Raw genomic sequence first — 26,276 nt, 5'->3', positions numbered from 1 at the left:
CTTCTTTTTGTGACTCCAGGATGAGGGGGCATTGCGGTAAAATTAGGCTCTTTCAGGACAAGTATTTTTTATCTTTTGGAGATTTGTGCAACTTTGGAAATCCTGCCTCAGAAGGTGGGGGAAGCAGTGGCCATTGATATCTTTAAGGCAAAGGTAGAAAGATTCTCTTGTCTTCAGAAATCTTGGGTTATGGGGGTAGATAGGAGTGTGTAATTTGAAATACAAACAGATCAGCCATGATCTTACTGAATGGTGGAGCAAGCTTGAAGGATGAAATGGCCTATTTCTGCTCCTATTTCATATGTCCACAATTGAGCGTCTTGCTAGGCCACTGCAGAGGCCAGCTAACTAGATTGTTGTGGGTCTTGAGTCACATGTACACCAGACCAAGAAAGGGATACAGGTTTATGCCTAAATGATATGAGTAAATCAGATTGTTTTTTACAGCAATGATAGCTTAATTGCTGTCATTACTGAAGCTAGGACATGTAAGGGGCCAAATCATGAATCAGGCCTTTACAAACTGCAGCTTCCTATAATTTGCAATCTTTCATCACCCATTGACAATACATGTAGAGTGAATGTGCTTAGGGTTCAAATGCCAGTCAAAGGTAATTTGCATTACCTTGAAAATTAACATAGGCATCTCAATGATGCTGAATTTAGCAGTACTGAGTTAAAAAGAGGTGAATGCTGTCCAAAGGTGACCCATTATTTTTTCAACTCCCAAGACAACTGTGGGAGAGCTGCACTTCACTATCTCGTCGCATAAGTGTAATGACAGTTTGCACTGACAGTAACGAAAATTTGAATGATTGACATGGTTCTATGGACGGGGTTGGAGGCAGGATACACTCCTTACTTGATGTAATGTGTTGGTCATTCAGCTGATGCACATTCTGAGGTTGAAACAGGATGGATGATGGATATATGACTCTGTGAAGCACAATGCCAATGTAGGCTCTGAATGCCCAGGGACACTGTCACAAAACTATGTCAGACACAAGAGGTACATCAAGAGCTGCAAGGAAGGGAAACTATCCTTTCCTGATAGCTCAGATGGTGACTGTCACTTTGAAATTCTATGCCATTGACTCCTTCCAGAGAGTGATGGATCGCTCAGAATTGTATGGGATCTCTCAATCTTGTATCCACAAACGCATCAGGACTGTGACCAATGCCATCTGTGCAAGATTGCCGATTGTTGGGAACATTCCACCTTGTTCACTAACATCTCTTAGGGAAAGTATATTTGTCATCCTTACCCAGTCTAGCCAACGTGTGACTCCAAACCCACAGCAATGCGGTTAATTCTTAACTGCTGCTATCTAAGCAATGAGGGATGAGCAATTAACGTTGGCCTAGCCAGGTACGCCCACATCCCGCAAGTGAGTTAAAAAGAAAACACAGCAGCTCATTTCATGCTTGTATGATAAGGTCAATGCTGCAGCCCAGTAATGTAGCTGTGTTCACCAGATACTGGGGTTTTAATTGTTTTTAAAGAAATTAAAATTTAAAATTAAAGGAAAGAAATGACACATTAATACTTACTTGATCTTGGAATAACGCTCCACCAAAAGCCCAGACACAAGCAAAAACAAAGTACATCTCATAGATATCACGTGGAGAGTCTGGGGGAGTATTTTCTGGAATTAATAGGCAGTCTAGTAGAGAACATAAAGTCTACGAAAAAAAAAGTTCTGTAAAACAACCTAAATTTTGAGAGTATAGCACAACATAAAATATTTGTACTGCAACTGAGAGTGACTCAGATGTAATAAATCTAAAGGACGCTTCCTGTGTTTAACAGCAGTAACAGCTACATATCAAAAAAATTATCACTCCGAAAAGAAACCTTTAAAAAGCTCCATTGATATATTGCACTTGAGTTCAAAAATATTACTTGGTACCTGCACAATACTGTTCTCCGGAACTCGAGTAATGGTTTTGAGATTACAACGCACTTGTTCCAGACAAAAGGGAACATACTTGTCAAATAGTATAGTAAGATTGGCTCGTTCTGACTGGGCTTTGCGAGAGTCAATCCAGCTAGTGACATATCTGTTAAAGAAATCAAAATTGATGACATACATAAATATAACGGAAATCTTAGAGAAATGAAACAACAAAGAGAAGTCAGAATGAGATACAAATACACTAGGCACTTACGGACTCCATCCTAAATCCTGAGGATTGACATATATTATACCAGCCCTGGATACCGTTGCAGGAGTCGCCGCATGAAGATGACTGATTTCAAACAGCAACCTCATGGAAGGTGATAAAGAGATACGTTCATTGCTGGCTAAAGTCAGCACCTAGGGATAGCAAAAATATTTAAATGACAAATTGCTAATCTACTAAGTTACCAATGAAACACACAATAACTGAGGTTGAATCAATCAAAAGGAGCTTTACCTAGTCAGCAAGTGCTAATACACCATGCAATCAGAAGCTAACAGCCCAATTTTTAGCAAGCAATAAACATTTGTTCTTTTGTAAAGAAAACATCTGTATCCTCATGTGAATGTTTCAGTGACTAACCACAATGTTAGCAAACTGCAAAAAAATTAAAGGTACAGGATCAAGCCAGTGTTCACTCTGGGATCTTACTTGTACAGTATTGCCAATGGTGGGATCGTAACAGGATAACGGTTAAGGCTCATTCAATAATCTGCCGATATATTAGCTGGAACAGAAAAATTACCATGAAAGTTCTAAACAGAAAACGAATACCCAACTAATTCACAACTGTCTTCAAGGAAGGGAACTAATTAGTTCTACCTTTACAAAATTCCAGTTTCATGCTTGGGGATGATTTAGGAAGAAAAAAAAATCAATAAAAGTATCAATCTTTCTTCTTCTCGCACAGTGACTGATACCAAAGTAAATGTTATCCTAGTTTTAAAATAATTTCACTAACTAGTTCCATTTCCTACTGTTGCCATACCAAAAGGTCACAAATACAACCAGGTGAAGCACTCCCAAACCTCCCAGGTTTTAGCCTGTTACCTAACTTTTATTGATTTATTTCTTCCTAAATCACCCCCAAGCGTGAAACTGGCTTGATCCTGTATCTTTAATTTAACCATTCTTCATGTACAATTCTTTCCTTTATCCCAGCTGCAGCTGTTCTTATTCCTATTGCCTTCTTTCAATGCCAAATTTCAACTTTCCAAATCCCCAAAACTCCCTGAAATCTTCTCCTGACTCGTTTCCAATCCTATTAGGTGTCGGGAAAAAAAGAATCGTTAGAGATCTGAGTACGTGACACACAAATTACGTAACAGATCTACATCATTATTTTTACTGTGGAGGAAGAAATGGAGCCGAGAGAATGTAGAGAAATAAACTTTGATGTTTAAATACAGTTCACATGATGGAAGAGGAAGTTCAGGAGGTCTTAGAGAATAGAAAGGTGAATAAACCTCCAGGACCTGCTCTAATGTATCCTAGAGTATTGTGGGAAATAAGGGAGGAAATTATGAGGCCCCTTGCAGAAATATTTGCATCATCTATAACTACAGGTGGGGTGCCTGATGACTGGAGGGTGGCTAATGCTGTACCTTTGTTTAAGAAGGGTTATAAGGAGAAACCAGGGAACTATTGACCTGCGAGTCCAACTTCAGTTGTGGGTAAATTGTTGGGGGTGATTACAAAAGATGGGATTTATGGACAATTAGAGAGGCAAAAATTGATTAGGGATAGTTTTATGTGAGGAAAATAATGTCTCGTGAGCTTGATTGAGTTCTTTGAGAAAGTCATCAAAAAGATTGATAATGGCAGAGTAGTAGACATTGTTTATTTGAATTTTAGGAAAGTCTTTGACAAGGTTCTATCTAGTAGATTAATTAATTAGAGAAATTAGGTCACGTGGGATTCAGGGCGAGCTTGCCAATTGGATATATATTTGGCTTAAAAGCAGGAGAGTAATGGTGGAGGGTTATTTTTTGGACTGGAGGCTTGTGACCAGCAGTGTTCCACAGGGATTAGTTCTTGGTCCTCTTTTGTTTGTCATTTATACAAACGATTTTGTTGAGAATATACAGTCGGTTCTGATACAGTGCAACAGTTCCGTTCTCATGCAATCTTGAGTTATAAGAAAATCGTGCAATAGCCGCCCCATTTAAATTAATGGGGCTGGAAATGTGGAATAACCAATACAGGTTATGAGAATTCACGTTCAATAAACAGCTGTCTAAATTCTTCAATTGTGTTAAAGCCAAATTGTGTTGAAGAAACACGCTATAGCAGAACTGACTCTAGAAGGCATGGTTAGTAAGTTTGCAGACAACATCAAAATTGTGGCACTGTAGATTTGGACCAGGAGCAGGCAGGTGGGATTAGTTTACTTTGGGATTATGTTTGGAATGAACTAGTTGGACCAAAAGGTCTGTTTCCGTGCTGAATGACTGTTTGTGTCACTTGTTTCTTAATTCCAACAGTATTGATTAAAACTGCCTAAATCTCATGTACTAACAATCAACAATTTTAAGGAATTTGGCATGGTGAGGTAGCAGGAACTGGGATAACATTTGCTTCTCTGGCATTGACATGGACCAGTTCACACCCCACAAATGGGCCGAAAAAATGAAGTGATAATAATAATGCTTGACCTAAATTCTACTGAAATAAACTATGGGGTACTCAAGCAGGTTAAGACTGATATGAAGTCGTCCTAACTTACAGCCTGAGAATGTTCTAAATAATTGTTTTCTTCTGCCCAATTTGAAATGCACTGCCTGAAGCAGCAGGGGAGGCAGATTCAATTGTGGCTTTCAAAAGGGAGTTGTATAATTCACAGGCACAAGAAAGGATGGAGTTGGGGGGGGAGGGGGATGAACTAGTTTAATAGCTTTAGCAGAGATCCAGTTTTGAAGGGCTGAATAGATGGTTTCCGAGTTGTAAACATTCCAGAATTCTATTCTATGAGTATATTTTTTGCTTAATTAAAGGAATTAGGAGACGGAGAAAGAGAAGGAAGGAAGGGAAATGGTCCCAAGCTGATTTGGCTAGCCCAACAGTTGTTTGAATACTCAAAGACTTCTCAGCAGTTTACATAGACCATACTAAAATATTGCCGCAAATCTTCTCAGTCTCATGAAATATGTTCTCAACAGCAATGGTCATAGCCACCAAATCATAACAAAATATTAAAAAGAAAATGCAATAGGTTTAGTTGTCTGTTCTGTATGCCTCTGCATCAACCTATGCCTCTTCAGTAAAACTGTACAGGGTGGGATGTCTGTTTCCTTCAAGTGCCAACTCAGCTGAAGGGACAGACAGACTGCCATCTTGCAGTTCCTCAATGGAGTCCTATATTTCACTTGTTTTTGATCTGATTATGTTGAACCTCACTCATGGAAGGTCTCAATCTGGACAAGGTAATTAGCTAGCTTTTTATCAAAATGGCTCTTTGCTCAGGTCTGCAGGTTGTGATGTTGTAAGAGAGGATGTGTATAATCCATGCATCAATGATGACTGGTATCACATTTACTTTTCTTTTTGAGATTGACTTATGACTCCATTGACAGAACCCCTTCTGGCAGTGTCCTGCTGGCCAGGGATATGAAGCACACAATGTTTTGGAAGCCTTCTCTAGCCCATTCCTCATACTAGTAAGGTGAGCGGTGTGATCTTGTAAAAGGGCTTCTCGGTGACTCAGATAGCTGCCATATTCCATGCAGCTCCCTTGCAATGAAAAATGACTCTATGTCCTCAGTCACTTTTGCATATTTCACAAACACAACTTCCAGTCAATTCATACATGCTGCTATATAACTCACCAATCACCACAAGCCTCATAACAGGTGACAGAAAGATGATGAACATGACTTGTACTTGAATTACATTATAATGATGGAGCATTCAGCCACATCCTTGCCTATCTTAGTTCATTCTCTCAGCTGTTTGTTAGTATTTGGAGTTCTCTTTCCCAGCATGCTGTAAAAGCTGGTCAACATACATATTGAAGCATGAGTTTGGTACAGTTTTGACTGTGAAGGAAGTTAAGGCTTTAGAGGGGCTTGGGATGTGCGTGTGCGTGAAGAAGGTGGAAAGCTACACTAGGTAACAACCACATCAGCCATGACCTTAATCAATGATAGTATTTGGCACCTTATAGCCGTACTAACTCCTGTTTCTTATGTTCATATTACTTCAAGTGATTTGTGCTTACATCTTTTTGCCTTCAATATAAATCTGGTAGTTTTCTCATTCTTTCTCAGTATAGAGAAATTCTCTCTCATTTGTTTCCATGACAGATACACTGAGAAACTACATTTCTATCATGTCCAGCTCCTCTTTTCTCAAAGTTGTTTTGATGTGGTGGATTTCTCTCAACATCAACAATCGCCATAACTATGAAATAACCAAAATTATTTGATTCATGATAAACTGATGGATGAATTCATGTCTGTTACTATTTCTTCCTGAAACAATAAAGCTTCTAAGCTAACCCACTACAGTTCTCAGTAGTGATGTTGAAACAAAAAAGTCCAAAAATAAACAAACAAAATGAGGGATTATAGAGGTAATTGCTCTTTGAAAAAATCAAAGTCAGTGTAATTGAAACAGGTGGTCAAAATATATGGAAAAATTCCAACCAGCGGTATTTAATGAAGATTATGTCAGTCTCACCTACTGGTTGGATAGCTAGTGGAAGCCCCCATGTCATCCCTTTCAGGGAAGGTCCATGGAGTTAAACCCCATTCAAACACTTGATAGGTCAGCCATTGATCTGCCCCAATCATTGATTGTTGCTATTGGTACAACACCCACCCAAGGTCTAGGATTGTGGATGGATCCAGGCATACAGGGTGAAGAGGAGAGGGGCTCTGTGTGAGGAGTCAGCAGCAAAGGTAGACGGTTATCCCTTAGTGTGATTCCCTTGCCAATTCCAGGTCACAGAATGGTGACTTCCCCCACAGTGTCAGCCCAGCCTCTCTAACCTGTTCTTTCTCTCACCTATTCCCTCCTCTCACCTCAAGCTGCACCTCCATTTCCTACCTACTAACCTCATCCCATCCGCTTGACCTGTCCGTCCTCCTTGGACTGACCTATCCCCTCCCTACCTCCCCACCTATACTCACCTCGACAGACTCCATCCCCACCCCTTTAACTTGTCTGTCTCCTCTCCACCTATCTTCTCCTCTATCCATCTCTGAGCTGCCTCCCCCTCTCTCCCTATTTATTTCAGAACCCTCACCCCATCTCCCTCTCTGATGAAGGGTCTAGGCCCGAAACGTCAGCTTTTGTGCTCCTAAGATGCTGCTGGGCCTGCTGTGTTCATCCAGCCTCACACTTTGTTATCACAGCTTCATTATGATTTGGTTCAAGGTCCAGTATCTGGGCTGCTTGGACCCACATCATTTTACATTGATGAATAACACCATGCCATGTTGGGTACCAAAGGTGGAATCTCTAAAAATTAAACTTATTGTATCAAAAACAAAATATGAAACTGTGCAAAACTGATTGATCACCATAATAAAAACCAAAAGAGCTGTGGATGCTGTAAATCAGAAACAAAAACAAAGTTGCTGGAAAATTTCAGTAGGTCTGGCAGCATCTGTCGGCACCTGTAATCTTTATTTTTGTTCCTGATTTACAGCATCCACAGTTCTTTGGGTTTTTGTTGTGATGATCAGTTTTGCACAGTTTCATATCTTGTTTTGACACAATAAGATTCATTTCCAGATGCTGCCAGACCTGCTGAGCTTTTCCAGAAACTTTGTTTTTGTGATTGATCATCATATTTTGACAATTTAACTGCACATAAAACACTAACCTTGTTATCATCCATTACTGTGTTGAGTGATTCTATCCACATTGGGTCAATATCTCCATCTAAAACAATCCACTTTGGCCTTGCATGAGCAATACTGGAAAGTTCTCTCATCATACTTGAAAACAAGCCTGTTTTTTTTGATGAGATCAAACAAACATTCATCACTGACAAATGCATTTGTGCGGTTAAAAAACTTCCATAAGGACAAATAAAAAATCTCTCTTGCGATCATCAAATTCTATACTGCAAAAATAACATTCTGTTAGCTAAAAACATACATAAATTCATACAATATTTTCCTCCTCCATCATTCCCCACAAACAAATTAAACAGTATACTTTTGTAACGCTTGACTTCAACCCAGCTGAACACAGAAACATTCTAGGCCATCTCCAACACATCCCTCACCTTCCTGGGCCTCTCAGTCTCCATCTCAGGTAACCAGCTAGAAACTGATGTCCATTTCAAGCCCACTGACTCCCACAGCTTCCTAGAATACACCTCCTCCCACTCACCCTCCTGCAAAAATTCCATCCCATATTGCCAATTCCTCCGCCTCTGCCGCATCTGCTCCCAGGATGAGGCATTCCACTCCCGCATATCCCAAATGTCCACGTTCTTCAAGGACCGCAACTTTCTCCCCACAGTGGTCAAAAGTGCCCTTGACCGCGTCTCTGCAACATATCCCTCACACCCCGGCCCCGCCACAACCGCCCCAAGAGGATCCCCCTCGTTCTCACACACCACCCCACCAACCTCCTGATACAACACATCATCCTCCGACACTTCCGCCATCTACAATCTGACCCCACCACCCAAGACATTTTTCCACCCCGACCCTTGTCAATGCCTTCCGGAGAGACCACTCTCTCCGTGACTCCCTTGTTCGCTCCACACTGCCCTCCAACCCCACCACACCCGGCACCTTCCCCTGCAACCGCAGGAAGTGCTACACTTGCCCCCACACCTCCTCCCTCACCCCCATCCCAGGACCCAAGATGACTTTCCATATTAAGCAAATGTTCACCTGCACATCTGCCAATGTGGTATACTGTATCCATTGTACCCGGTGTGGCTTCCTCTACATTGGGGACACCAAGCGGAGGCTTGGGGACCGCTTTGCAGAACACCTCCGCTCGGTTCACAATAAACAATTGCACCTCCCAGTCGCGAACCATTCCTCAGATGACATGTCCATCCTGGGCCTCCTGCAGTGCCACAATGATACCACCCGAAGGTTGCAGGAACAGCAACTCATATTCCGCTTGGGAACCCTGCAGCCCAATGGTATCAATGTGGACTTCACCAGGTTCAAAATCTCCCCTTCGCCCACTGCATCCCAAAACCAGCCCAGTTCGTCCCCTCCCCCCACTGCACCACACAACGAGCCCAGCTCGTCCCCTCCACCCACTGCATCCCTAAACCAGCCCAGCCTGTCTCTGCCTCCCTAACCTGTTCTTCCTCTCACCCATCCCTTCCTCCCACCCCAAGCTGCACCTCCATCTCCTCCCTACTAACCTCATCCCACCTCCTTGACCTGTCCATCTTCCCTGGACTGGCCTATCCCCTCCCTACCTCCTCACCTATACTCTCCTCTCCACCTATCTTCTTTTCTCTCCGTCTTCGGTCCACCTCCCCCTCTCTCCCTATTTATTCCAGAACCCTCACCCCATCCCCCTCTCTGATGAAGGGTCTAGGCCCGAAACGTCAGCTTTTGTGCTCCTGAGATGCTGCTTGGCCTGCTGTGTTCATCCAGCTCCACACTTTGTTATCTAACATTCTAGGCTTAGCTGTTTAAAGTGGCTTGGCTAAGTACCAGATAGGACTGCTCACACAGATTGGGGTAAAGAGGTGGCGCAATACTCCTGCCATTAAAAGCTTTCGTCTGTTGTCATGGCTAATAGTTATTTTTCAAACACTATCACCAAAAACTGACTTTCAGCCCATTTATTTCATTGCAGTTTATGGATCCCTAATGTTTGCAAAGTGTTTGTCTACTTTACCGCCATGGCAACACTTCAAGCACACCAAGTCAACTGAAGTGCTCTGGAATGACCTCGGTTAATGAAAAGTGATAAATATTTGCAACTGTTTTTCTTTCATTTGTTCCCTGGGTAAATATTCTTTCAGCTGGTGATCACAAGGGATAGCATCAATGATTGGCATTGTGATATAATGGTATGGATGGATGTGTTGGGGCCTATGAGTTCTTCCTCAGGCGTATCTCAAAGAAAGAATGAAGTTTATATGCAGGTCACAATATGAATGGATTGTGGGTTTGACAATCAAGCTTACTAATAATTAACCTGGGATGCAATAGGATAGGAAGTAGAAGTAGAAAACTGGCATCTGTGATGAGGACGACCTCAGGTGGAAGCCTAGGTAAGTCATTTCTCAGTACTTCTGCCCAACATGATTTTCAAGTACTTTAGTCTCTTCTTTAGCACTGTTACGGGTTCCATCTGCGAGGGAAGCTTATGGCAAATGGCAGAGTTACCTGATGCATTATGCGTTTCAAGGTTGTCAAAGGATAGGAGTATCCATCAGGGGGTGTGTGGGTTAGAGATGTCAGTTGTATAATTATCCAGGGGTTAGACTGCTTTACATTCATCGGACATCTGCAGTGTAACGATACAGGTGAGTTGGAACCCCCCCAAAGATCATCAATTCCAGTGCAGAGTTGACAATATTTTGAGAGGGTTCGAGACTCATCAGAAATTTGTTATTCAAGTAGTTTTATTATTGCTTGGGACCTTTGAAAAGTCTCACCATGTATTTTGTAGCCAAATTTGGTCTCAGACTATTCAGAGATGCGAAGAACTGGGCCATTGTTTTTAAACACAGAAGCCTACATAACAATACAACAACCAGAGAGAGCAGAATTCAATTTGCCTTGTAAAGTGTTACAATTCCAGACAAAGCTACCAAATTTATGTTATCGGTGTGGGAGCTAGTAATCTTTAATTTTAGAGTAGATAAAATGAGAGGACCAGGGGACTTACTAAGAATAAAGTCACAAGATTCCATCATGTTGATGATCGAACAACAAACTTTACTATACAACATAAAGTCAACAATTAATGTACATCTTGGTTCTAACATGCAAAATTAACATGTGGTAAGTATGGATAACATGTTGATTGAACGTCCACAGCACAGGTTAAATGGCAAATGTATTCAAGGCAGATCTCTCAGCAATCCCCTAAGATGTTAAATGACTCAGAGGGTCATCAAATTTCACAAGAAATCACAAGGTTCCACTATTGCCAATGTGGCCGCAAAACCTCCTCTTCAAGAGTCATTCTTTCCTTGACACTTAGACCACTGCTCTCACCCTGGCCAATCACCTTTTTCTGGGTCTATCCTTTGGAAACTATACTCTCACACAGGAACAACAACTCCAATTTTTCACAAACAGCAATCTTCACAAGCAGCTTGGTGAACAAGCAGGTAAAACTCCTGGATTTTTGAGCTGAATTGTCACTCAATTTCATCCAGCAAACACTGACTGTAGGATTTTCAAGCATGATTCTCAGTTATACTGCACTATTAGCTGCAGGTGGCTTCTTCTAGTTCCCAGCATTTCCTTTAAGTCTTGGTGAACAGAGCTATTCAACTGCTATTGGACTATGCAGTATTCTCACTACGTAAAACTCCCAGTTTCGCTAAAAAGACTGAACTCCTGATGTGGAGTTCACTCTTTCTCTGTCTCCACCTCAGTCCTTTGGGACTTCACTGACTCCTGAACTATCTTGAGTGACCAAGTAAAAACCCAGCCATAAACTCTCACTGGGTAGAAGTGAATGTAGCCACCTCACAGCTCTTGGGTAATAGTAACCTGAATGTCACATTCTGTGAGAATGCCGGAAATAGATTTCATCACTAAAGGAACTTGAGCTGATTGCTAGCTGAAACATGCACATTTATGAGTTTATGAGAAGTGCTCAGTGGATTGGGACTAACTGGCCAAATAGCCATCAACAGTGTCATTAATTTCTATGTTTCTAGGCAATGTTACTCTTTTATGACTATTAAAAAAACTTGCATTTGCTCTTATCGAAATAAAAAATTAAACACATTACATTTAAAATAAATTGAAATGCAGAATAATGTGATTTTCGGAAAAGGCAAAGGGAAACAAAAGATCTGCATTACACATTATAGCACCATCTCACACATTGCAACACTTTAACAAGTGACATAGCTCAGAGTAACTAGGAATGAGAATAAGTTTCTTGCCAGAGTCATTCATTTTCAAGGACAACTTTAAAAAAAGGAAATGCCATTTAGGTGTAAGGTCCTAAAAACAGACCATCCAGTGTTTATTTAAGTTGAATAGAAAATAATCACCTTTCCAATCCCTCCCCCTATTATGTTTCCCAATCTTAGTCATTCTACAAATGCAGGTACAGTACAGCTCGGATAAAGCAAGTTAATGTATTCACACCAGAGATCACCCTCCTTATCACAGAAAAGCAGCTGCAACTAGTCATTAAGAAAATAAACCTATGCATAAGACAACAGCTATGTATGATCCAAAAGGTTGATCTTCAGAATAATGAAAATGATTTTAAGAGCAGAATTTTTAGCAGTTTGTATTGTAGCACCTAGGCATATATAAAATCAGATAAATTATAAATCAGAAGCCATCAGACACATTTTTTAAAAATGCCACAAGTTTGGGCACAACTAACAGTTGCAAAAGTAGCATTTGATTCTAAAGTCCTTCACCTTTCCTTCAATTCATTTTCTTGGTTAATATTAATGTCAAATTCAGTGAAGATGACAGATTTTTGAAACAAAACATTGAAAAACTGGCACAAGTTGAAATTTAGCAACTCGAAAAACTGGTGGTTGGCATGCGCTGTGAAAATCAAACATGCTAATAAATGGGATACGTCACTTGGAAAGAAAGGCTACTAACAGGGATGGCTCTTTTGTCCAAAATTAGAGACCGAGATACAGCTGCTACAGCTTACAGAATGATAAAGTCACCTGTGACCTTTTCCTCACTCCGAGTTTCTTATATGTCTCCCATGTTTTCAATAGGTTTCAATGGCATTTCAATCTGATAAGTGTTATTATATTATATTTATATATTAGAATCCCTACAGTGTGGAAACAGGCCCTTCAGCCCAACAAGTTCACACAGACCCCTGGAGAATCCCACCCAGACCCATGCCCCTATAACTCACCTAATCTACAGATCCCTCAACACTACAGGCAATTTAGCATGGCCAATCCACCTAACCTGCACATCTTTGGACTGTGGGAGGAAGCTGGAGTACCTGGAGGAAACCCACGCAGACACAGGGAGAATGTGCAAATTCCACACAGACAGTTGCCTGAGGTTGGAATTGAACCCGGGTCCCTGGCGCTGTGAGGCAGCAGTGCTAACCACTGAGCTGCCGTGCGGCCCTTAAGTTAATTATATATTTATTCAAGATCTGGCAGTGATGCAAAAATTAGCATGCTAGGTAACAGGGGCATAAAGTTACAAAGAAACCTTGATGGATTAAGTGAGTGAACAAACTGTGACTGCTAGGATTTATGTACTTTGCATCTGTCTTCAGAGTGGAAGATACTAGCAGCTTTCAAGTAGAGTTGGGGCAGGGGTGATTGTAGTAGCCATCACTGTAAAGAGAAGGTGCTGGGAAAACTGAAATGTGTGAAGGTGGAAAAGCCACCTGGACCAAATGGACTACACCCTACAGTTCCAAAGGAGACAGCTGAGGAGATTTTGGAAGCATTGGTGGTGATCTTCCAGGAAACACTGGAGTCAGGGAGGATCCCACAGGATTGAAAAATGATTAACATCAGTTTAAGAAGGGAGGAAGAAAACAGGAAATTATTGGCTGTTTAGCCTGACCTTAGTCATTGGTATGATTTTAGAGTTCATTATTAAGGATAAGATTGCAGAACACTTGGAAGTGCATGGTTAAACAGGGCTAAGTCACCACATTCTCATTAACAGTCAGGTATGTGACTTCTTTGAGGAGGTGTTGATCAAGTCAGACAAAGAAGAACCAGAGGATGCAATTGATTTGGACTGATCAAGGCCTTTGATGAGGTGCCACACAGAACACTGTTAACTAAGAGTCCATGGCATTACGAGCAAGGTATTGGCATGCATAGAGGTTTGGCAGAGATATTGTCATGGATAGAGAATTGGCTGACTGGCAGAAGGGAGGGAGTAGGGATAAAGGGATTTTTACAGGATGACAGCCAGTGACTATTGGAGTTCCGCAGAGGTCAATGTTGAAGCCACAACTGTTTAGATTATACACGAATGAACTGGACAGAGGAATGGAGGAAATTGTTGCAAAGTTTGCAGACGCTGTAGGGACAGGAAGCTTTAAGGAAGCACGGAGACTGCAGAAGGACTTGGACACGCTTGGAGACTAGACAAAGAAGTGGCAGACTGAATACAACATGGGAGAGTGAGAGGTTATGCTCGTTGGTTAGAATAGAAGATTAGGCAAATTTCTAAGCGGAAAAAGGCTTCTGAAATCTGAAGCACAAATGGACTTCAGAGTTATCTTAAGGTTAACATTAGGTTCAGTTGGCCATTAGGAATGCAAATGCAACATTAACATTCATTTCGAGAGGGGTAGAATACAAGAGCAGGTATGTACTACTGAGGCTGTATAAAATCTCTGATCAGACCACATTTGAAATGTTGTGAACAATTTTGGACCCCATATCCAAGAATGGGAGTGCTGGTGTTGGAGGGTGTCCAGAGGAGGCTTACAAGCATGACCTCAGGAATGAAGGGCATGTCATATCAGAAGCAGTTGAGGATTCTTGGTTTGCATTCTATGGAGTTTAGAATGATGATGGGGGGATCTCACTGTAATTTTAAAGAACACTGAGGGGCCTGGGTACAGTGGCCAGGGGAGAAGATGTTTCTACTGACAGAAGAGATTAGAACCTGAGGACACACCCTTTGAGTGAAGGGATGACCCTTTAGAACTGAGATGAGGAGGAATTTCTTCAGTCGGAGGGTGGTTAATCTATGAAATTCAGTGCCACAGAAGGCCATGGAGGCCAAGTCATTCGAGTACCCAAGACAGAAATAGATGAGTTCTTAATTGGTGAGGGGGGGGTCAAAGGGTAAGGGGAGAAGGCAGAGAATGGGGTAGAGAACCACATCAGCCACGATTGAATGGCAAAGCACATTCAATGGACCAAATAAGTAACTACCACAAACAAGATAATAAAATGTGAGGCTGGATGAACACAGCAGGCCGAGCAGCATCTCAGGAGCACAAAAGCTGACGTTTCGGGCCTAGGCCCCTCTGATGAAGGGTCTAGGCCCGAAACGTCAGCTTTTGTGCTCCTGAGATGCTGCTCGGCCTGCTGCGTTCATCCAGCCTCACATTTTATTATCTTGGAATTCTCCAGCATCTACAGTTCCCATTATCTCTGATACCACAAACAATATGTTTGGATTTCCAAAGGGCATTCGATAAGTTACCACACATGAGGATACTTAATGAGACCTATGATGAATCGAATCATTTATTATTATGTGTATTCAAATGTAAAAATACAGTGAAAAGTGTGCACCTTCCCCATACATACATAAGACGAGACAAGGAAGAGATAACTTAAGACAGTTGAACTTTCCTTTCTGCTGTCACAGTCCTGGTCCAGGCTGCTGCCAGTGTCCCGCTCCAGGCGGCCTCACCAGCCTGCTCTTACTGGCACACTATTGATCTGCCACCATCGCTCTGGCCCATGCTTGATCCACTGTTGTTGCAGGACACAACCCGGACATTCAGTTCCTGGCCACAACTTAGCTCCTCCTGACTCCTTAGGTAGGTAGTTAAAAAGGGGTGGGGGGGGGTTAGAATTACTACAGAGGGAGACAGAAGAAGGGAGCAAGACAGAGAGAACTGGCAAGTAGTAAGGAGCCACCATCTTTCAAAGATGGGAGTAGTATATTAGCATGCAAAGAAGACTGGCCAAGTAAAAAGGTTGGGTTAAAAGGGCACTTTTCAGTTTGGCAACCTGTAAATAGTGGAGTGCCACAAGAATTACAATTATTTATTATATGTTAAATGAGTTGGATGATGAAATTCAACGTGCTACGGCCAAATTTGCGCATGACACAAAAATAGGTGAGGAGGCAATTAGTGAGGATGACACAAAGAGTTTCACAGAATCATAGACAAAAACAGAAACAGAAGTTGCTAGAAAAGCTCAGCAGGCCTGGCAGCATCTGCAAAGAAAAATCAGAGTGAACATTTTGGGTCCAGTGACCCTTCCTCAGAACTGACGGTAGCTCGGAAAATCTCAGTTCATATACAGAAGGTAGGATGGGGGAGAGGAATAGGAAGAAATGATAGGTGTGGCTAGAGCCCAAAGAGAGAGAAGAGCAGTTGAATACGCAAAGGAGTTGATAACGAACTGGATAGGAGGGTGAATAGCTGTTGCTGGTGACTGTTAGTGACTAAAAACAGGCAGAGTGTAATGGCAGGCTGAGAGATAACAAGGCTTGGTGTGTGAGATAGGGGGCTAGGACTTGGGAGAGTTCAGGCCTAAAATTATTGAACTTGATATTGAGTCCAAAGGCTGCAGGGTCCCCAAGTGGAAAATGAGATGTTGTTCTTCCAGGTTGTGCTGAGCATCACCGGAACACTGCAGCAAGCCTGAAAGAGATCTCAGCCAGGGGACAGGGTGTTGTGTTAAGGTGGCAGGCAACAGGTAGCTCTGGGTCTTTTTTGTGGGCAGAATGTAGATGTTCTGCGAAATGATCACCCAGTCTACACTTCATTTCCCCAATGTATAGGAGCCCATACTGTGAGCAGCAAATGCAGTAGATTAGATTGTGGGAAGTGCAGGTGAAGAGTTGCTTCATCTGCAAGGTATGTTCGGACCCTTGGGTACTGGGGAGGGAGGAGGTAAATGGGCAGGTGTTACACATTCAGCGATTGCGGGGAAGGTGCTGTGGGTAGGATGTTGGGAGTGAAGGGAGAGTAGACCAGGGTGTCCCAGAGGGGACAATCCCTGTAGGAAGTGGACAAGGCAGGGGAAGGGAATGTGTGCCTGGTGGCAGCATCTCATTGGAGGCATCGGAAACAGAGGCTAATGATCTTCTGGATGTGGATGCTGGTGGGATGGTAGTTAAGGGCAAGGAGAACCCTATTGCTGTGGCAGGACGGAAGAGAAGGGGTGAGGGCAGAAATGCGGGAGATGGGTCAGACCTAGTTGAAGGCCCTGTCAATAACAGTGCTAGGGAATCCTCGGTTAAGGAAGAAGGTGGGCATTTGAGAAGCTCCGTTGTCGAAGTTGGCCTCATCTGAACATATGTGACAGAGACAGAGGAACTGAGAGAATGAAATGGAATCTTTACAGGAAGTAGGGTGTGAAGATGTAAAGTCCAGGTAGTTGTGGAAGTTGGTGGTTTATAGTGGGTGTTAGTGGCCAGTCGAGCCCCAGAAGAAGTGCAAACAGATGTCAAGGAAGGGAAGGGAGGAGTCAGAGATGGACCAGATCAAAGTGAGGGCAGGGTACAAACTGGAAGTGAAATCAACTAACTTTTCCAATTCTGGACAAGAGAAGGAAGCAGCACCGATGATATCATCAATATATCAAAAAAAAAATTGGTGAGTGGGAGCTGAAATAGAACTGGAACAAGGAATGTTCCATGTATCCTGTGAAGTGACAGGCATAACTGGGGCCCATGTGGGCACCCATGGCTAACCATCTGACCTGAAGAAAATGAGAGAAGTTAAAGTGAGAGTGAGGACAAGCTCAGCCAGGTTGAGGAAGGGCGTGGTGGTGGTGGTGGGTGGGGACAGTTCAGATCTTTGCTCCAGGAAGAGGCGGAGAACCCTAGGACCTACAGTGTGCAAGTAGGCCAATCAGCCAATCAAGTCCACACTGGCCCTCTGAACAGCATCCCAGCCTGATCCATTCCCTACCCTCTCCTTGCAACCTTGCATTTCCCGTGGCCAATCCACCTAACCTGCACATCTTTGGACTGTGGGAGGAAACGGGAGCACCTGAAAGAAACCCATGCAGACACGGGAAGAATATGCAAACTCCACACAGACAGTCGCCAGAGCTGGAATCAAGCTTGGCATCTGGAGCTGTCAGGCAGCAAGTTAACGACTGAGCCACAATGTTACCCTGACAGGGAGAAACGGGTTATATATTATAGGGTGGCAAAAACTTGGTAGACGGAATATATTGTGGGAAAATATGAGGTAATAATTTTTTACAGAAAGAAGTGAACAACTGAATATGATTTAAACAGGTGAAAACTGCAGCAGAGAGGAATTTGGGGGTCCTTATGCATGAATTCCAAAAAGCTAGCATCCAAGTTCAGCAGGCACTAGGGAAGATAAACATACTGTTGGCCTTTAAAATAAAGGAAACAGAGCATAAAAATAGGGAAGCCTTGATGAAAAACACAAGGCACTTCTCGGACTACACCTGGAATACCGTGAACAGTTTTGGTCCCCTTATCAAAGGAAAGATATACTAGCAGTAGAGGCAGTCCAGAGAAGTTTGGCTGATTGATTCTGGTTACAGAGGGATTTTCTTATGAGGTGATATTGAGTGGTGAGGCTTGTATTCATTGGAATTTAGAAATATGAGAGGAGACCATATTGAAACATACAAAATTCTTAGTGAGCTTAACAAATTTGATGCAGAAAGTTTGCTTTCCAATGTGGGAGAGTCTAGGGCCTGCGGGTGTCACCCAATTGAAACAGAGAAGAGGAGGATTTTTTTTCTCTTAGAAGGTATTGAATTTGTGGAATTGTTCACTGCACAGATCTGTTGAGACAGGTCATCAAATATATTCAAGGCTGAGATTGAAAAATCAGGGAAATGAGGTTTAAGGGAAAATGATGGGAAAGTTAAGTTGAGGATCATCAGATCAGCCATGATCTCACTGAATGGCAGATCAGACATGATGAGCCAAATGGTGTCCTTGTGCTTCTACATCTTGTGGTTTATGATACCTACACTCCAAAGTACTGTAATGGTTCAAGGTGGCAGCTCACGATCACCTTCTCAAGGGTGATTACAGATGGACAATAAATTCTGGACCGGCCAGCAACATCTATATCCTAGAAACAAATAAAGCGAAAGCACCTTCACGGAGGAATAAAAACAATCCAGTCAGAATCTTACAAGTTTCAATTAGATCACTGTTAAATCTTCTAAACCCCAGTGAGCATGGGCTAAGCATTGCTAAATCATTCTGCATAAGACAAATCCTCATCTAAGGAATCATCTCCATGAGCATTCACTGAACTGCTTCAAATGCAAGTATATCCCTTACATTGGAGATAAAGTCTGTATATTGACCTTTAAGTGCAGTCTCACCAATTCACCTTTTACTTTATTCTCCCTTCAATAAAGGCTATCATTCAATTCATTAATTATTTACTGCCCCTGCATGCGAAACTTGTGTGTTTTAAATTCACTTATGAAAAATGAACGTCATTTGACAGGCCAGAATTTACTGCCTATCTGAAATAGCCCAATGGGTAGTTAAGAGTCAACCATATTCCTGTGGGTCTGGAATCACATGTGGGCTCAGAAAGCAACTTACTGACATTAGTGAACCAGATAGGTTTTTCTGACAATCGACAGTGGTTACATAATCATCTGCTGTAGCTGGATTCAAACCCGACCCCCAGAGCATTACCTGGTCTCTGGATTAACAGTCTAGTGTTACTACTACTAGGCCATCGCCTCCCCTTCAAGTATACTCATGTACAGTACACGCACACCCAAAGCACTTTGTACTGCAGCATTCTGCAGTCTCTCTCAATTTTTACAATATTGCTTCTCTATTGTTCCTGCCAAAGTGGGCAATCTTATTCTTTGTGCATTCCCTTAACCAGTCTATGTTTATTCTGCTTTTCTATCTATTAATATTGTCAGCAATTTTGGTTACATTACATTCAGTTCCTTCACATAAATCATTAATATAGATTGTGAACAGTTGAAGCCCCACTACTGCTCACTGTGGCACACCAGTGAAAGTGTGCCACCTTGATAAATGATCTGGTTATCTTGAATATCTTTCTTCTGTGCTAGCTAATCATCTATTCATGTTAATGTATTATTTCTGACCATGAGCTTGTAACTTGTCCAGTAACTTTTACATACCACCTTCTCAAATGCCATGTGGAATTCCAAATGCAATATGGTCTCCTTTTATCACCCTGCTTGTTAAGTCCATAAAGAAATCTATTACATTATTCAAACCATTACAAAATCATGCTGACTCAGACTGATTGTACTATCGAATCACCATATTCCATCTCTCAGCCATAGGCTTTGTCCTCTCAAGCCACGGGGAGGATATATTTGATATAGCAAAAGTGGACACTGTTTAGCCTTTTCTCCTGCCTGGGTTTGACTTGATTTATTATTGTCACATATACTGAGATATAATGAAAAGTCCTGTACTGTGTGAAAAATAGACAAATTATATCTCAGGTTCTCCAGGGCTCATTACTGATTAAGGTGTGCAGAAAAGAAGCATGTCTGACAGATGTATAACTTTATGTTCTCAATCAGGCGCTCTGCTCCACCCTCTCTGACAAAGTTTGCTCAGGCCAGCTGCAGATTTTGCAATGTCAGGACTGATTTTGGGATCAACCCAGAAGGACCAAAAAAAAATTAATTAGATCCAGTAAAGGTGTCTCCTTGCATTTACCAGTTTTTACCTGCAGCTAGGAAGAGCAGGAGTTCAGAGATGATGCTTCTGGCCTGAAATACTGAGCAAGCACACTGACTGTCATCAGCTGTGATGTTCTGGTAATCTCGACCAAAGGACAACCATCAGTCACACTCCCTTGCCCTCCAACCCCAGTCATTGGGCCTCTCTCCTCCTCCCGAGTCACATGTAGGTGCTCGTTCTCTCCCCTTGCCCCCCACCCACCCCCTTGCCTCCCCGCTCTCCCCTCGCTTCCCCCCGCCCCCCAGCCGCTCTCCCCTCACTGCCTCCTGCCCCCCGCCCGAGCTTGCCTCACTTCTCCCACCTCCCGCCCACTCTCCCCTCGCTTCCCCCTGCTCTCCACTCTTCTTCTATCTCTATTTACCCCAGCCTCATTCTCTCCTTCTCTTCCCCCATTCCACCACCCTCATTCTCTCTTTCTCCTACCCCGGCACACCCATTTTCTCTCCCTCCACCTCCACTCCCACCCCGACTGTCTGTCTCGCTCGCTCACTCCTGCAACCCTCTTTCTCTCTCTCACACACACACACACACACACACACACACACACACACACACACACACACACACACACACACACACACACACAAACACACACACACACACACAACCCCTAGTCTCCACTATCTTCACACCCAGGCTCTCTGCCTGTCTTCTTCGACACTACCCCTCGTCCTCTACTCCCCACCATCCAAGTCAGAGCCTAAGTTTTTTTTTGTGTTTCAGACAGTCCCACTGCCAGGTATGATGGAGCAGAATCCAATCCAGGATATTGGTGACTGATCAATGATTGGAGTTTGTTCTGCTCTGGCACTCAAATCCAAGGTCCAGCACTGATTAGCCAGTACTTAAGTGAAGCTGAGAACTGACTGCACTGTGTCAATGTCATTCAATTGTATCTATTTCAGTTGCCTACTGGAAGGAGCTAATCAAATACTAAGACGACAAATAAATGAGCTGTAAGACATTTGGACCACATTTGCATTTAAGTTTGTTAAGAAACTTTTTAAACTTCCTTTGCAGAACCCATTTCATTCAGTGGCTCCTCTGGGGAAGGAAATTTGCAATATTACCTGGTCTGGCCTACATATATCTCCAGGCCAACTTCAAGCTTTTTGACTCTGGGCAAATAGGAATGGGTAATAAATCTGAACCATCCAGTGATGTCCACATCCCATTCACATATTAAAATCAAAATCTGTATCTCTTGTGCATTTCTCTCTTTGTTTATCTGTCCTAAGCTAAGAGATCATGATGCAGCGCATTACATATCCACATGAATAAAGGAATGCTTAGCTAAAGAAAGCAGCAGGTAAAGATCAATTTTGCCAGCTGAAGTCAAACATTAGAAGACATCTTTGTTGTCTGATGCTGACTTTGTTTACTCAATGTTATGTTCAATTTGCACCCTGAGTGTAGACTTAGATAAAAAGGTGTGGAGGTAGATGAACACAGCAAGCCAGGCAGCATCAGAGGAGCAGTCTGGCCTGGCCTGCTGTGTTCATTCAGTTCCACACCTTGTTATCTCAGACTCCAGCATCGGCAGTTCCTACTATCTCTGAATGTAGGCTTGTTGCATTTGTGATTAATTATTTGTTTTATATCCATAGCATATGCTTCACAAACCAGGTCTATATCCTGGGATTATGTGGGGAGGATGCCACAAAAGATCTCCTAAAAACGACAGCATCATATCTAATATAATCCAAAACATAAACAATAGATAATACTGTTCATTAATTAAATTTCACATTTTCATTTTTGATTTTTGTGCTTCTACATAAATTTTACAAGTCCGTTGATCCTTGAAGCCAGGAGACGTAGATAAGATGGTTAAAAAAGAATATGGGATGCTTCTGTTCAATTCTGAAAAAGGTTAGTTCTGAAGAAGAGTCATACCAGGTTCGAAACATTAACACTACACCTCTCTCCACAGGCACTGTCAGACCTACTGCGTTTCTCCAGTGTCTTCTATGTTTGTTTCAGATTTACAACATCGGCAATATTTTGCCTTATGGGATACTTGTACTTAATGCTTTGACAAGAGCATGCAGGTTATGAAGAAGCAGTATATTATGCAGTTAGCTTGCAGCTGGAGCATTGTGTGCATTCTGGCCACCACAGAAAAGAAAGATGTAATTTCACGAGAGAGTATGCAGATGAAATTCACCAGCATGTTGTCCCAGCTAGAGAATTCAGCTTTAAAGAGTGTCTAGACAGGCTGGGTTATTTTCCTTAGCGCTGAGAACATTGAAGGGGGATCTCATTTAGATATACAACGTTCTGCAGGCATTGTGGAGACAGATAGCAAGAAACTTTTCTCTTTAGTAAAATGGTCAATAATCAGGGGGCTGCAGTTTTAAGGTACAGAGCAGGAGGTTTAGAGGAGATTTGAGGAAAACGTTTTCACCTTGAAGGTTGTATTTGAAAATCAATACTCAAAAGGGTGGTAGAGCTGGGAACTCTCAATACACTTAAGAATTATTTAGATAAGCAATTAAAATGTTGCAACACATAAGATTATAGATGGGTCAGTTTTTGTCCAGTGTGTCGAGTACGATAGATGGGTCAGTTTTTGTCCAGTGTGTGCAGGAGGGCTTCCTGACACAGTATGTAGATAGGCCAACAAGGGGCGAAGCCACATTAGATTTGGTACTGGGTAATCAGCCTGGCCAGGTGTTAGATTTGGAAGTAGGTGAGCACTTTGGTGATAGCGATCACAATTCTGTTATGTTTACTTTAGTGATGGAAAGGGATAGGTGTATACCACTGGGCAAGAGTTACAGCTGGGGGAAAGGCAATTACGATGAGATTAGGCAAGATTTAGGGAGCATAGGATAGGGAAGGAAACTGCAGGGGATGGGCACATTAGAAATGTGGAGCTTATTCAAGGAAAAGCTCCTGTGTGTCCTAGATAAGTGTGTACCTGTCAGGCAGGGAGAAAGCTGTAGAGTGCGGGAGCCATGGTTTACGAAGGAGGTGGAATCGCTGGTCAAGAGGAAGAAGGCGGCTCATGTTAGGATGAAATGTGAGGGCTCAGTTAGGGCACTTGAGGGCTATGAGGTAGCCAGGAAAGACCTAAAGAGAGAGCTCAGAAGAGCCAGGAGGAGACATGAGAAGTTGTTGGCGGATAGGATCAGGGTAAACCCTAAGGCTTTCTATAGGTATTTAAGGAATAAAAGAATGACAAAAGTAAGATTAGGCCCAATCAAGGATAGTAGTGGTAAGTTGTGTGTGGAGTCAGATGAGATAGGGGAAGCGCTAAATGAATATTTTTCAACAGTATTCACTCTAGAAAACGACAATGTTGTCGAGGAGAATACTGAGATACAGGCTACTAGACTAGGTGGGATTGAGGTTCACAATGAAGAGGTATTAGAAATCCTTCAGAGGGTGAAGATAGATAAGTCCCCTGGGCCGGATGGGATTTATCCTCGGATCCTCTGTGAAGCCAGGGAGGAGATTGCTGAGCCTTTGGCATTGATCTTTAACTTATCATTGTCTACAGGAATAGTGCCAGATGACTGGAGGATAGCAAATGTGGTTCCCCTGTTCAAGAAGAAGAGTAGAGACAACCCTGGCAATTATAGACCAGTGAGCCTTACCTCAGTTGTTGGTAAAGTGTTGGAAAAGGTTATAAGGGATAGGATTTATAATCATCTAGAAAAGAATAAATTGATTAGGGATAGTCAGCACGGTTTTGTGAAGGGAAGGTCATGCCTCACAAACCTTATTGAGTTCTTTGAGAAGGTGACCAAACAGGTAGATGAGAGTAAACCGGTTGATGTGGTGTATATAGATTTCAGCAAGGCGTTCGATAAGGTTCCCCACAATAGGCTATTGTACAAAATGCGGAGGAATGGAATTGTGGGAGACGTAGCAGTTTGGATCGGAAATTGGCTTGCTGAAAGAAGACAGAGGGTGGTAGTTGATGGGAAATGTTCATCCTGGAGACCAGTTACTAGTGGTGTACCACAAGGGTCGGTGTTGGGTCCACTGCTGTTTGTCATTTTTATAAATGACCTGGATGAGGGAGTAGAAGGATGGGTTAGTAAATTTGCAGACGACACTAAGGTCGGTGGAGTTGTGGATAGTGACGAAGGATGCTGTAGGTTGCAGACAGACAGAGATAAGCTGCAGAGCTGGGTTGAGAGGTGGTAAATGGAGTTTAATGCAGACAAGTGTGAGGTGATGCACTTTGGTAGGAGTAACCAGAAGGCAAAGTACAGGGCTAATGGTAAGATTCTTGGTAGTGTAGATGAGCAGAGAGATCTCGGTGTCCATGTACACAGATCCTTGAAAGTTGCACCCAGGTTAACAGGTTTGTTAAGAGGGCATACAGTGTTTTAGCTTTTATTAATAGAGGGATCGAGTTCCGGAACCAAGAGTTTATGGTGAAGCTGTACAAAACTCTGGTGCAGCCGCACTTGGAGTATTGTGTACAGTTCTGGTCACCGCATTATAAGAAGGATGTGGAAGCTTTGGAAAGGGTGCAGATGAGATTTACGAGGATATTGCCTGGTATGGAGGGAAGGTCTTAGGAGGATAGGCTGAGGGACTTGAGGCTGTTTTCATTAGAGAGAAGGTGGTTGAGAGGTGACTTAATTGAAACATATAAAATAATCAGAGGGTTAGATAGGGTGGATAGGGAGAGCCTTTTTCCTAGGATTGCGAGCATGAGGGGGCATAGCTTTAAATTGAGGGGTGAAAGTTATAGGACAGATGTCAGAGTTAGTTTCTTTACTCAGAGAGTAGTAAGGGAATGGAACGCTTTGCCTGCAACGGTAGTAGATTCGCCAACTTTCGGTCGTCATTGGACAAGCATATGGACATACATGGAATAGTGTAGGTTAGATGGGCTTGAGATCGGTATGACAGGTCGGCACAACATCGAGGATTGAAGGGCCTGTATTGTGCTGTAATGTTCTATGTTCTATTATGGGCAAGTGCTGTAAAATGGGATTAGAACAGATGGATGTTTGATGAATGGTGCAGACATGATGGGCCAAGTGGCTTTTCTCTGGGCTACAAAAGCTCTATGACTCTAAAAGTGCTGCAAGTATCTTTGCTTCACACATGCCATTCCAAGACTGCTTGTATCTTCCTCAACTTAAATTCCACAGTTGAAAGAAATACAGCCAACAAAAGTGCAGCTATATGGAGATACAGATATTTGAGATTAAAGGTCTGCAACTAGCAACTCTTTAACATAACTGGTTGTCAAATAGTTGAAAACCTATGCAACCAGCACAATCAATAATTCTGTTAATTCTGCAATCAGGAATGTTTTATCTATGTAATTTCTTCAATGAGGACTTTGAGCTTAAATACCGCTGTCACTCGTTGGTAAGCCAGCTCAGGGCTTACGGTGGAGGCAGTGGAATGAAGATAGGCTATCTTTTTATTCTTTAAGGTATTCGAAACGGGGCCGATTGTGGCTTTTCACTGTATTTTACTGTATTATTCACCAGAAAATGCAAGTGACGATATATCATTCAAATTCAAATATATTCTGATCTTTCAAACATGCTATTTGTTCTAAGATGACAATTATTGTGAAAACCTTCCAGCACTTCAAACAAATATATCTGGTGCTCCTGGGTGGCATGGTGGCTTAGTAGTTAGCACTGTTGCCTCAGTGTCAGGGACCTCGGTTCAATTCTATAGTCTGTGTGGAGTTTGCACATTCTTGCCGAGTCTGCATGGGTTTCTTCCAAGTGCTCTGGGTTTCTCCCATAATCCAAAGATGTGCAGGTGAATTGGCCATTTATAAATTGC

At 42.5% G+C, this 26,276-nt stretch overlaps 1 protein-coding gene across 1 annotated transcript in view; it reads right to left on the bottom strand.

Moving 5' to 3' along the window:
• The window catches only part of dnah9l (dynein, axonemal, heavy polypeptide 9 like), a 353,637-nt gene that overhangs the window by 176,017 nt on the left and 151,344 nt on the right, over positions 1–26,276 (bottom strand). The window contains 4 exon segments of the mRNA XM_059647649.1: positions 1,552–1,683; positions 1,911–2,061; positions 2,170–2,318; positions 7,790–7,917. Of these exon segments, the coding sequence (XP_059503632.1) occupies positions 1,552–1,683; positions 1,911–2,061; positions 2,170–2,318; positions 7,790–7,917 (560 nt within the window).

The sequence above is a fragment of the Stegostoma tigrinum genome, chromosome 7, assembly GCF_030684315.1.
Source record: "Stegostoma tigrinum isolate sSteTig4 chromosome 7, sSteTig4.hap1, whole genome shotgun sequence".
NCBI classification, from domain to species: Eukaryota; Metazoa; Chordata; class Chondrichthyes; order Orectolobiformes; family Stegostomatidae; genus Stegostoma; species Stegostoma tigrinum.
Note: the sequence above shows the minus strand (reverse complement) of the source record. Positions and strands in the feature narration are given on the sequence as shown.